A 12,938-nucleotide genomic window follows, 5' to 3' on the forward strand; every position below is an offset into this window, starting at 1 on the left:
ACAAATTTATAACGACAGTGACATTAGCTTTAGATGCAGCCTATCCTAGAACACTTAAAAATAAAAAAAGCAACCAAAGTCTAATCTATTTGCGTACAAAGTAGCCTGCAAGCTCGAAGAAAACTTTCTAAAGCTATAACACTAGTACGAAACAACAGGAGAATTCAAAATCAAACAGGACGCAGCAGATACAAAAAAATCCTATGACATGCTGAAAACTAATGAGACAACAGGCCTCCGCTGACTACATAAATACAGCTGACAACAAGCCTCAAGCCAATTATAAACTAATTAACAATGTCCATAATCAAAAACAGAAGCTCTGCAGAGGACAATAAACCCCTTTTATATGTGCCGATGATACTACTTTGTTCCTGAATCAACATTCTGCAGATAGCTTTGCTATCTCAACCTATATTGCCGTTAACTTGGCCATCCAGTAGTGCCACAGAAACGATCTTTTAGTAAACCCATCAAAGACTAACCAGATCACTTTTGGAAGGAGAATACCAGAAGTCCCAGCTATTTCTGATGTCAGTCTTGTTGCTCAGTTCAAATTCTTTAGAATAACAATAGACTCAGACCTAAGTTGGATTAATCACCTGGACAACCTCAACAAACTCAACACTAGTCATTTTACTATAAAACAGATAATTTCCCTTAGTAGCCTAGAAACAGCAAAAATAACTTACTTCTCCCTTTTCGAATCCCTCCTCTGATATGGTCTACCTGCTTTGGGCGAAACTTCTGCTACAAATCTTCAACAAATACTTAACATACAAAAGAAATGTATGAGGACACTGGCTGGCCTCCAACATCTTGAAAGATGTAGAGAAGCCTTCAAATCTCTGAATATTTTCACTATTATTTAACTTTAAATTCAAGAAGTGATAACGTAAGCTGATTGAAATATCTTCAAAAGGAACACTGATGTACGCCCCTACAATACCAGAAATGCTGCACTCTACAACCTCTCAGCACATTGTCTGAAGCTATACAAGTGGTAAACTTCATACATGGGAACGAAGCTCTACAACCTGCTACCATCCTACCTGCTGTCCAAAAGAGAAAAGGAACTGAAGATAGCTCTATGTGAATGACTTGTAGATCGACCATTCTATACACTGGAGGAGTTTCTTCAAAAAACTTTATATCCCTGATGTTGTATTTTTCCTTGACACTATCTTGTATATTGTAAATAAAGATACTTTTATTCTTAGTATAGCTAACAGGTCAAAAGAAAATCCCCCATTCGGCCGTGAGAGCCTCAGTATAGTTACTTTCTGGATATGCCTCATATTTGAAACATCCAAAGTAAAGGTGTAAAAATAAATTTTTGTAGCATTAGTTGTGAATGCACAAGTTGAGCCATCAAGCAACCACAAGGAGAGTGTATTTTGCAATAAATATGATTTTTTTAATTTGAAGCATTTTCTTCTGGTAACTAAGAATTTGTAAGGTAAAATCATAGGCTCTAATATTAATAAAACAAACAGAATTAGAAATCCTAGTTTGGAGGAAGTGACTATATTAATAAAAATTATTACACTACGTTACTTACCATTCAAGAATTGTTATACGAAATGAAAAATAAATTTTTATTGAAATAAGAACAAATCCCTAATAGGAGTAGTCAAATGGTTTTAACATGACCAATTAATTGACCTGACATGTGTGAGTGAAGTAGCTTGTCGGCAACGCCAAGCTACTGTTATCATTTGTGGTCAGATTCCTCCCTGTAGTATATAACTATGAGGACTTGCTGAAACTATTTGAACTAGAAATAGCAGGAAATTGTCTCATCTGATAATGTATAAATTTCTATGTAATGTCAGGTCAGTTTTATTGAGACATTTTATTAATAGATATTAACTTATCTATACAAAATGGTTGGTATAAACTAAGGATGGGAAAATACCTCACAAATTAGATTCCGATACTAAAACCAAAATTGTGGCCTCAATTCACAGTTCTGAATCCGAAACAGGTTTCTGTTTTATTTGTAACTACATAAGACGCTAAACGGTTTTGTTTTGTTACTTCTAAAGCAAATCTAGCCAGTAGGTTGGCCAGCAGTTCGAACCACCCTTAGCCATGATACAAAATTTCAAGATAATAACTTACAATTCTTTAGAAGACATATTTATACAACTATACAAACTACAAGCTAAAAAAAAGCTAGCATTCATTAGTTTAATTTCCGCCAAGCAGCAGATGTTCACATACAAACACGGCAGATACACTGAATTCCATGAAGATAGCATAAGAAATAGGAACTGCAAGCAGAATATTACGTGCACAACTACAATAACTTGTTAATGTGGTTATCTATCAATACATTTTCATACACAAAGTACAACATAAAATGTTTAATTGATCAGTAATTTGCGTAATACCAATCAGCTGTCATCCATTAATATAACAACTCACTGATATTGGAATCAAGCAAAAACGTTTTAACTATTGATATATTCAATTTAATAAAATATTGATTATTGGTATCAACCCATCTTCAGTTATAAACAAATTACAATAAATATTTTATATGAAGTTTATTGTTTTTACTGCAGTTCATATTTGCAACTTTGACTTTTAGTATTGTTCTAAGTGTAAACTGAACTTAAGTGTAAAAATAACAACCATATATTAATTGTGAATGTCTGAATGTTTGGATGTTTAACATAAAAATGGTTTTTAAAACATTCACTGCAAAATGTGGATAATTGCATTAATATTTTGATCATTGATCGATTTCAGACCTATGCAGATATTTTTGTATTATAATGAAGTAGCATCACGCCATTGTGTCTTATTGTAATATTAATTATAAAATTATCAAACTGAAATTTAAGGCAAGTATGGCAGTTTTTCTAGTAAAAAATATCACCAGAGTTACATTAGTGAGAAAAAGGTTCTCATGGTGGAAAATAGAGTTGAGAATACACTTGATGTGTGGCACACAAGTAATTCATTCTGCCAATTGGGATACAAAATTTGCTTGTAATTAGGTGTCCTGTAGAATCTCGAATCCCAACAATTAGTTAACAAAATTTGACACTCAAATTGCAAAGATTTTCCATATAATTTATTATTGGACATAAGTTACATACCATACACCTTTTTAATAGATACTTATTTTTACTAAAAAATACTTATTTTTTACAATGTAATATTTTTTAATTTGTACCTACAAAATAATAATTTTCTGTATAATCAGACACATATTTTAGATGAATATGCTTTTGTTAGTTCAACTAAAATTCAGAGAGATTACTAGATTAAATATGGAATAGCTTATGAAAGAAGTGTTTAGTAAGTTTTTAAAATTATATTTACAATATTTAAAAAGATGATATGGTTAAAAGCCTTAAAAACGTTTATTTACAAAAATACTCTTGTCATATAATTTTTATGACAACCTTCACTGGATCTTGAGCAGGCCATTTCCTATTTGTAACAGAGTTATCCTCTTTTTCTAGATGTTGTATAATCTTTCATTTCAGGTATCAACCCCAACATTTGATTTATAGCCAACACACTAAAGTCTAAAGATCTTTTGTATAACAACGAAAACAATCAGCTGGTCAGACTGAACAAACCAAATGATCACCTGTCAAATGAGCCTAAACATATTTTAGTTTTAATATTGTATAACGTAAAGGCATTAAAATCTAAAATGAAGATGTTTAGTGGTAATATTTTGCTATTTAGCACTTCTTGCACAGGTTGTCAACTGCGATATACTGCCACTTGGTCTTTTTTGTGTACATTTTACAGTGGCAATATAATACCACCTGGTCCTCAAAGGGTGTAAAAAAATTATACATTTTAATTCTTTGAGAGCCTTCGTTGTAGGCTATGTAATTAAAATTAGAAATTGCATTTTCCTGTCTTTATCGTAAGAATGTAAATAAAAAGTTGATTGGAATGCTCAACATGCTTAGATTTATGTTATAATACAATTCATATATCATTAATGCTATGTTATTTCTTCCACCTTTGTAATTATATTTTTACTCAAGAAGTGTTTAAAAAAATAAAAATGTATTAATGATAATAACTGTAAGGTCCTAATAAAAATTTACTTATTCTTTTGGGTATCTAAGTACTTAATACTTTTAACTGAGAGAGGTGATTAATCAAGTATTGGCTTATTGTAAACACATTGACATATTCAAGTACCTTGATATCATGTACACATTACATTTTACACAAACATTGATATCACCACAAACGACGACAATGGTTTCCAACCAAAGGGCTTTTTGCCACTATATCAGTAACAACTATTGCAAGCTTATCAGATGCTTATTAAGAAAGTTTTTTTATGATTTGATGTCTGGGCTCTGACCCAAATAGCTTTTATACTTCTAGATCCTGTAATAGCCATCATTCATCTCAGGCCAGATCGCGATGTATCTGTTCCTATAAATATTAAAGTGTTCTTATTTGGATTCTGTTTTCGAACTATTCTTATCTAAGCTTAATAAAGGTTTTTCATCCATGATATAAATTAAACTAGCTAGTATTGGTTAACCTTTTACTATTAGCATGCATCCATTTCAATACAGCACTCGGACTATGTCTACTACCATTGGTATGACGTACCCACTATGTACTGCTAATTAAAGGGTTAAACTACCAAGCAGAGTGACGCACTCAATATATACGGCCAAGTAAAGAATGAAACAAGCTAGCAGAGTAATTGGTTAACCATTTACTTAGCATTGTACCTATTGTAATGCACCATACTGATTGTGTCTACTGCCATTAGAGTGACGCACTCAATATATACGGCCAAGTAAAGAATGAAACAAGCTAGCAGAGTACTTGGTTAACCATTTACTTAGCATTGTACCTATTGTAATGCACCATACTGATTGTGTCTACTACCATTAGTGTGACACACTCAATATATATGGCCAAGTAAAGAATGAAACAAGCTAGCAGAGTAATTGGTTAACCATTTACTTAGCATTGTACCTATTGTAATGCACCATACTGATTGTGTCTACTACCATTAGTGTGACGCACTCAATATATACGGCCAAGTAAAGAATGAAACAAGCTAGCAGAGTAATTGGTTAACCATTTACTTAGCATTGTACCTATTGTAATGCACCATACTGAATGTGTCTACTACCATTAGTGTGACACACCCAATATATACGGTCAAGTAAAGAATGAAACAAGCTAGCAGAGTAATTGGTTAACCATTTACTTAGCATTGTACCTATTGTAATGCACCATAATGATTGTGTCTACTACCATTAGTGTGACACACTCAATATATACGGCCAAGTAAAGAATGAAACAAGCTAGCAGAGTAATTGGTTAACCATTTACTTAGCATTGTACCTATTGTAATGCACCATAATGATTGTGTCTACTATCATTAGTGTGACACACTCAATATATACGGCCAAGTAAAGAATGAAACAAGCTAGCAGAGTAATTGGTTAACCATTTACTTAGCGTTGTATCTATTGTAATGCACCATACTCATTGTGTCTACTACCATTAGTGTGACACACTCAATATATACGGCCAAGTAAAGAATGAAACAAGCTAGCAGAGTAATTGGTTAACCATTTACTTAGCGTTGTATCTATTGTAATGCACCATACTCATTGTGTCTACTACCATTAGTGTGACACACTCAATATATACGGCCAAGTAAAGAGTTAAATGTATAATAACTGTAATACTATTTAATAACTTAAATGTAACAATTTGAGAATCCATACATGAAATGCTCTAAGTAATAGAAATTATTTTTAAAACTATAAGTGCTTTTTAAATTTTTGCTTAACTTACATATAAAAATAGCATGAGAGAGAAAACACCTTCCTGACTGGTACCTATGTTGTAGAGCCATCGAGCAGAGATTGACGCACACTATGGGTTGCCCCAGGTATCTGTGTGTCATTGTCAGTGTAGTCTAACTTCTGTATTGTTAGCTGGTTAATGCTTCTTAAGAATATACAATCGTCAAGTACTAAAAGATGAGGCTGCATTTTTCATTGTGTCAGTTTAATCTTAGTTACCTATTTGTGTAACAATTTTTTGATTACAAAGTACTTTTAGCTGTAACAGAAAGGGTTGTAACAGAAGTAAAGTTATTTTCATACTGTGCGATGATGATGTATGCTTCATGTGTCTGCAATTTACTGTAAGCCTGTGAAAATCTGCTTTGAGAGTTTTCTATTACCTATTAGTAGTAACGAATAACATATTGAAATCTTGTAACCTCTTCAATGCACATGGTTGTAATTAAAACAGATGTGGTGCTTCCGTACATAAGTACTGTAGAGGCAGGTAAAGCGATCCATCTTCTGTTGTGGTTTTACGTACCTGTACAACTGTACACTTACAGTGTGCATTTGTATACATACTGGGTAATTCTAAAATAGGTTTCCAAACTTTTGGGTATAGTTAACCCATTAACCACTTATCACGGTACCGTCTTGTCACGGCCACGCGGCACCAAAACACTGATCACGAGATGGTACCGTAATGATGACATATGTTATTAAATATTTGTTTAAACATTAGTATGAGCTCAAATAATAAAGTTTATGTATTAAACTAAACAAAATAACATGTACTATACATATAAATATGTATTAACCCCAGAAAAAGAATGTGAATCAAGGTATAATACTATACCGTTCCGCTTTTTGCGTGTTTACTGGGATTTGTGTAATTTGTAAAGAGAACACAAATGTAACATTTCACAAAAATCTACGTAAAATTGAAAAAAATTCAGATAAATCGATGACAAAATATTCCACTTTAAGAATTAAATTTCCTATAAAACTTCACCAAATATTATAGATTATAACTGTGTTTTGTACTAAAACAATTTCTTGCTTTCCAAATTTACAAAAATATAAATAATTATTCTCTAAAATTAAAAAAAGGCACAAGAATATTGAGTGGCTAATGGGTTAAACATATAAAATAAAGTAAAGGTTGTTATGAACACATGTCCTAAAAATTCTTGGTTTTCTGTCTTATGTGTCTTTTTTTTACATATAGTGTTTTTCTAAATAACCTACGAAGTTGAAATTTTAAATAAATGCTATACTCATAGAGAGTTATGACTGGAAAAACTTTTAAATTTTCTTTTAATAATGTCCAAAATGGCAATTTATTAAAAACTTAAATAATACATTCCCTCACAACATCACCATGTATAAAACAATTACATTAATGATAAAATTGTCTACATTTTAAGTTAAAACCATCATATGTGGCAATAGCAAATGATGCAGATGTGATGGATGATTTTTTTATTGCCAATGTGACAACTAATTTGTTGATGAAATATCTGCTGATTGATTTTAGATGTACACATTTTATCACACTGGCATTTTATAATTTTTTTTAGGAAACATTTTATTGGTTTTTCAGTGACTGATGTTTATAAGTATAGCATATGTTAAAAATGTCAACTTGGTAAAACTAATGGTTACACTATAATTAGAAAAACACTTAATGTAGAAACCACAAATAGAAAGGTATACTAAAATTTAAGTATTTTAGATGTGCAATAAAAAAAATTAATTTTGTCTTAATTGTTTCCCAATTTTTTAAATCTATCTTAGAATCACCCTGTATAAAAATGTACTACTGCACACATAATGCACAACAGTGGTGTAACTGGGTCTTGGCTTTAGTGGGATGAAACTGATATAAGAGTACACCACTCCGGGGCACATAGAATAAATTTAAATAAATTAGATAGGTCTAATTCAAAATTTAACTGTTGTATTTCAAACTAGTTGGATTGCTTTTATATTAATATTTTCAATTTGTAGGGATTTGGGGGGGAGGGGAGATTTATCTCTTACATACACCACTGATGCACAACTTCATAAAACAAAATCTTTTTTAGTTATTTTTTTGTTTAATGTAACATAAATAAACTTTAAAATTTTAGTGTATATATTTATTGTTCCAATACAAAAATAACTAGAGTGCAGAGCCCTGTGCCTATGGTTCAGACTAATGACCAAAATCACATCAAAATATTGAGAGTGACTTACTATAGGTTAATAACCATAATATTATGATTGACTGCTGGATACCTTGTCTTTTTTTATACTGTTGTTTTATTGACATAAATTTGTGTTTGCACTATTTCAAACTAATGAAAGATACTTAAATAATATTGAATGAAATATTTAAAACTGGCATTATTTTTTTTAATAAATAAAAAATATATTGTTTGTTATGATAGTCATTTCCAGAATTATATTCAGCTAAAATTGTGTATAATCTAAATGGCCTGACAATATATTTTTTTTAGATGAGGCACTTATTGTTCCATAATGCAGTAAAGGTCTAATGGGATTAACTGGAACTAAATGGGACCAAAACTATCTTGAATACAGAAAACTCGGATGGTACAGACATTCCAGTAAAGTATCTTAATTTACAGAAAGACTCAATGTTGATTAGTAAATATGGTTTATTTATCTAATAAATTACTCTTAAGCTTCTCATCTCAATGTTGGGCAAATGTTATAGAAACATTTTGTCACCAGCTGTGTTCTCTCTCACTGTAATCTAATGATGCTTCCAAGATCTTCAACCTAGACGAGTATGAAAAATGTTAGGGACAATTTCATTTGTATCGTCTTCTTGGTATTCTTGTTGATGGTTAACCATATTAGCAACATCCTAATGTGTCACCTGGTAATGTTGCAGGTGTTAAGGTATTGTATTTGATAGCAATGATTGCAGAAGTATTTTCTGGAATAAATTATAAAACATTCAACATGTGATTTAAAAATTCCCATGTTATAAAGACTAATTGTTTTTTGTTTATTCTTTTATCTCTAAATGGATGAAATGTCTCAAGGTTCTTTCATGGGAAATTAACACTTTGCAGTGTAGATAATATTATGAATTTGATCATTATAATAGCTGTATTTACTTCTAAAGAACTTATAAATTTTAGAGTTTATAATTTCTTATTGTCTTTTGCCTCCAACTTTGATCATTATTGCTATTATTTAAAAATGCTTAACTCTTGTCATGTGTTTACAATTATACGATTCTTAAAACGATAGTGACTAGATGACGGAATTGTCCAAACTCTCTAATATAACTTTACCTGATATAGTTTTTGAGTGTACTCAGCAGTTTATAAGTCTTTTTAGTGTATAGCACAAAACCTTTTCTTTATTCTTTGTTATAGTTAGATTTAACAAACATTAGCTCAATAATGTAATAAATTATGAATATTATTTTTTGAACAGACAGTTAAATTAATTATGAAAAACCTGTCAGTCCATTCTAAAAATTGTATCATATGTCCATCTCTCCATCCGTATAACATTTGATAGAAAGGTCCTACATACTTGAAATTGACTTTGTACCTAGTTTCTACAAAAAACTAAAAATAATTAAAAAGAATTATTTAATTTGGGAGCAAGATTAAAATTACAGGTAAAAACAACAACTCAACAATTTTAAATTGATATTTTTGGTCACCAAGATGGTAATTAGACAATCACAGAATAAAGGAATTTGAAAACACTCAGTTTATGAACAATCACATGACATAGTAAAACATGTGAAGTTATCAAGTTGGATTGATTAGGTAACATTGTTTCTGTGTTTTGTCAGAATCTTAAATTCTCTATTTTATCGGTTTATTTTGTTATAATAAACAATAACAGATAAATATAATACATAATTCAGTCTCGGAAATGCTCTTACAGTAGCACCACATAACATTTTAAAATTAATATAATACATATTAATGTTAAAATCCAAAATTAAAAAATTGATAAATATTACTATTTCTTTGTTAAGATTATGATATTTCTTATTAGTTTTAAGACTATGTGTCTAAATGTTTCAATGTTCTTTAAATTAACATCATTTGTGCATGTTTAGAAAAAAGCTTATATTAGCACTTCTTAGTATTTTTTAGCACTGCTAATCTACACTATTTCTCTTAAAGACATAAAATATTTTATTATGATCTGTAACTGTTCAATTAATATAATTATATCAACTAATTCAGATTTAGAAACACTTAAAATAGGAAAGATTTAAACATTTCAACTAAAATTTTAATTTAATTTTTAAAATGATTTACAAACAATACAGAACTTAATGTTATTATTCTAAACATTATAGTAATCATATTATTTATATACCAGTATTTATGTACTATACACCACAGGATGGAAATAAATAACATTTCACAATGTTTTCAATAGACCACCTCTAATGAAATAATATGAAAAGCTTTTGGGGAATCTTACACAATTTAAAGAGGGGTTTGAAGTATTAAGAAAATAGGCAATTACAAATTTGAGGTATGTAAATAAAAATGTATATTCTTTCTTCATCTTAATTTGTTCATCTATATTTACAAAGAAAGATTACTTTAGTTTCATGTTATTTAAAAATCATCCACAGAGTTCCAGTAGGGTTCCAGATAAGTCTTACAATAGTGAAAGTTTAGTGATTGACTGGTCATGTGTGTTTGAGCAAAAATTTAATAGTTTAAGTGATTATTAAAGAGATCGGATCCAAACATAAACAAAACTTAAATAATTTGTTTGACACTTTAATGATAGCATAGTATATAGAGAGCAATAATATAACCTCATCAGAAAAAATGGTATAAAAGCTATGTTCTGGTGAAAGTAGGAAACAGTAATGTTGTAAATAGTACTAATCATAGGCCTACACGATATAATTGTTAATCCACTATAATTAAATAGCAATATAATTAAAAAATACACATTGTTGTTTTACAAGAAACATGAAATAATAACAATGGCTTTATTCAAGATAATGATTACAAAATGATAAGACCGGATAGGGTTGATATATGGATATATTTCAATTTCAAATAGCTTTATTCAAGCAACATGTACATCAGAGTACAATGAATAGTGTCATTTTGTAATTTCTAATTACTATGTGTTCTTTGTTATGCATAAGTCAATAGTCAAAACATTCCTCATTATGAACACTTGAGTTCATAATGATTACAGAACATTATCTTGAGTTCTACTAATTTCCTCCCAGTTTCTGATGGTGTATAAATAATAAAAATAAGGTTAAAATAAATTTTGATAATTTGAAATTGTTTAGACACGGAAATGTTGAGATTATTGATTATGTAATTCAAATTATCAAAAATTAAAAATGTATATAGTTTTATATCCATATTTTAGAGCTTCCTGATTGTCTGAATTTGATAAAAGGTTTTCAGTACATTTTGAACTTGAATATATCTGTTTAATTTTACTACACTAAATCTTAATGATGCATAACGTGTTGGTAAATATTCCTCTTCCTACTTTTCCAGGAATTGTTTTTAGTTTTTTTTTGCAACATATATATGATTCTGCCAATGCTGTATGTTTAATTATTGATAATTCACTGAACTTTTCTACAAATAATATACTTGACTGTATTCTACAATAGTTTCTAAATTCAGTTTTGTATGTATTCTCAAATAATTAATGGTCATATGTATGGTTAACCCTCCGGCTGGCAACGTCGTAAATTACGACTCATTTTTTCCCGCCGTGAACTGGCAGAGTCGTAATATGCGACTCATTAAACATCGTCTACTAATTACGTCATAGTTCCGATAATTACCGCTCGAATTGAATAAAAGTTATATCACTTTAATCACAAGATCCCTAGCCTTCTAATAATGTATTCACTTTTATATATATATGAATATTTGTTATTTTACTGGCCGCTAAAATCTCCCGACTACTTCCACGTGACGCGACTCGGCAACTGTTAGTGCTTGTATATAGTCTTGTTTTTTTCAATTGTAATTTTATTTGTAAATTAAAGTGTTTATAACTATATATTTTCTTTTTGTGCATAATTAAGTGAACATTATGCATATTTTAAATTTTTAAATAAAATTAATTTTGAGTTTTTTTAATGGCATAATATAAAAAAGTGTTTTTTGAAAAATAAAAGTTTTGAGTTCTGACCATCAAACATCCACCATTATTCATGTAAGTCAAATTATAATTATGTTTATATTGTACAACATAATTCTGCAGAGTAATTTGATGTATAACACTTTTGTGTGTTCTACAATAATTAATTGTACAGGATAAAAAATTAAAAACTATGCACGAAGCTTCAAAACAGGGTGCCAGTCAAGGCTCAAATGCGCGCCAGCCGGAGGGTTAAAGAATAATAGTTATATAGCTATTACATCTATACATCTCATACATACAAGATATGATATGATATGTATGTTGTATATACATCTCATTGTAACACAAGATGTAAGTAAAATGCAGTTCTTCAATGTGAAGGATTGTTTAGAATAAGTCCAACAAATCACCCTAAAGCTCTTTTTTTAAATATTTTGCTACTTTTTAATAAATTGTCATAAATATGATTTTGAAGCTATAGAGGAAGTGATTAATCTTTAATTTTTTCAGAATGTTTGACCATAAACTGTTTATATATATTTATTTATAAACTAACTCAAAGTTCTTTGTTTTAGGAACACCGAACAGAAATTGATGCCCGTTCTGGAACTTTCCAAGCATTTGAATTATTTGGCCATCAACTTCTGCAGTCTGGGCATTATGCCAGTGTTGAGATACAGGAAAAACTTGAAAGTATGTCAGAAGCTCGTCAAGAACTTGAAAAGTGAGTTATACCAACTGAAATTAATTATAGTTTTAATGGCACCCCACCTTTCAACCATAAAACGTCTTGGTTTTATTCCTAATCTTTCTAGGACATAATATTTTGCTTCATAGCTTCACTGAAACAAAATTGCATCACCATCCAGTATCAGTATTTGTAAACCTACAAAAGTAGTTTTTTTATAGTCTATTCAATACAATACTACTGATACTTCTATTAGAGCTCTGCGTCTTTTGGTATAGACACCTTTTCAGAAGCATTGGATCAGA

At 30.0% G+C, this 12,938-nt stretch overlaps 1 protein-coding gene across 1 annotated transcript in view; it reads left to right on the forward strand.

Moving 5' to 3' along the window:
• LOC124360646 (spectrin alpha chain-like) overlaps nucleotides 1-12,938 on the forward strand; it is a 112,003-nt gene that overhangs the window by 50,993 nt on the left and 48,072 nt on the right. The window contains 2 exon segments of the mRNA XM_046814453.1: nucleotides 5,873-5,914; nucleotides 12,521-12,669. Coding sequence (XP_046670409.1) covers nucleotides 5,873-5,914; nucleotides 12,521-12,669 — 191 coding nt within the window.

The sequence above is a fragment of the Homalodisca vitripennis genome, chromosome 4 (genome assembly GCF_021130785.1).
Source record: "Homalodisca vitripennis isolate AUS2020 chromosome 4, UT_GWSS_2.1, whole genome shotgun sequence".
NCBI lineage: Eukaryota > Metazoa > Arthropoda > Insecta > Hemiptera > Cicadellidae > Homalodisca > Homalodisca vitripennis.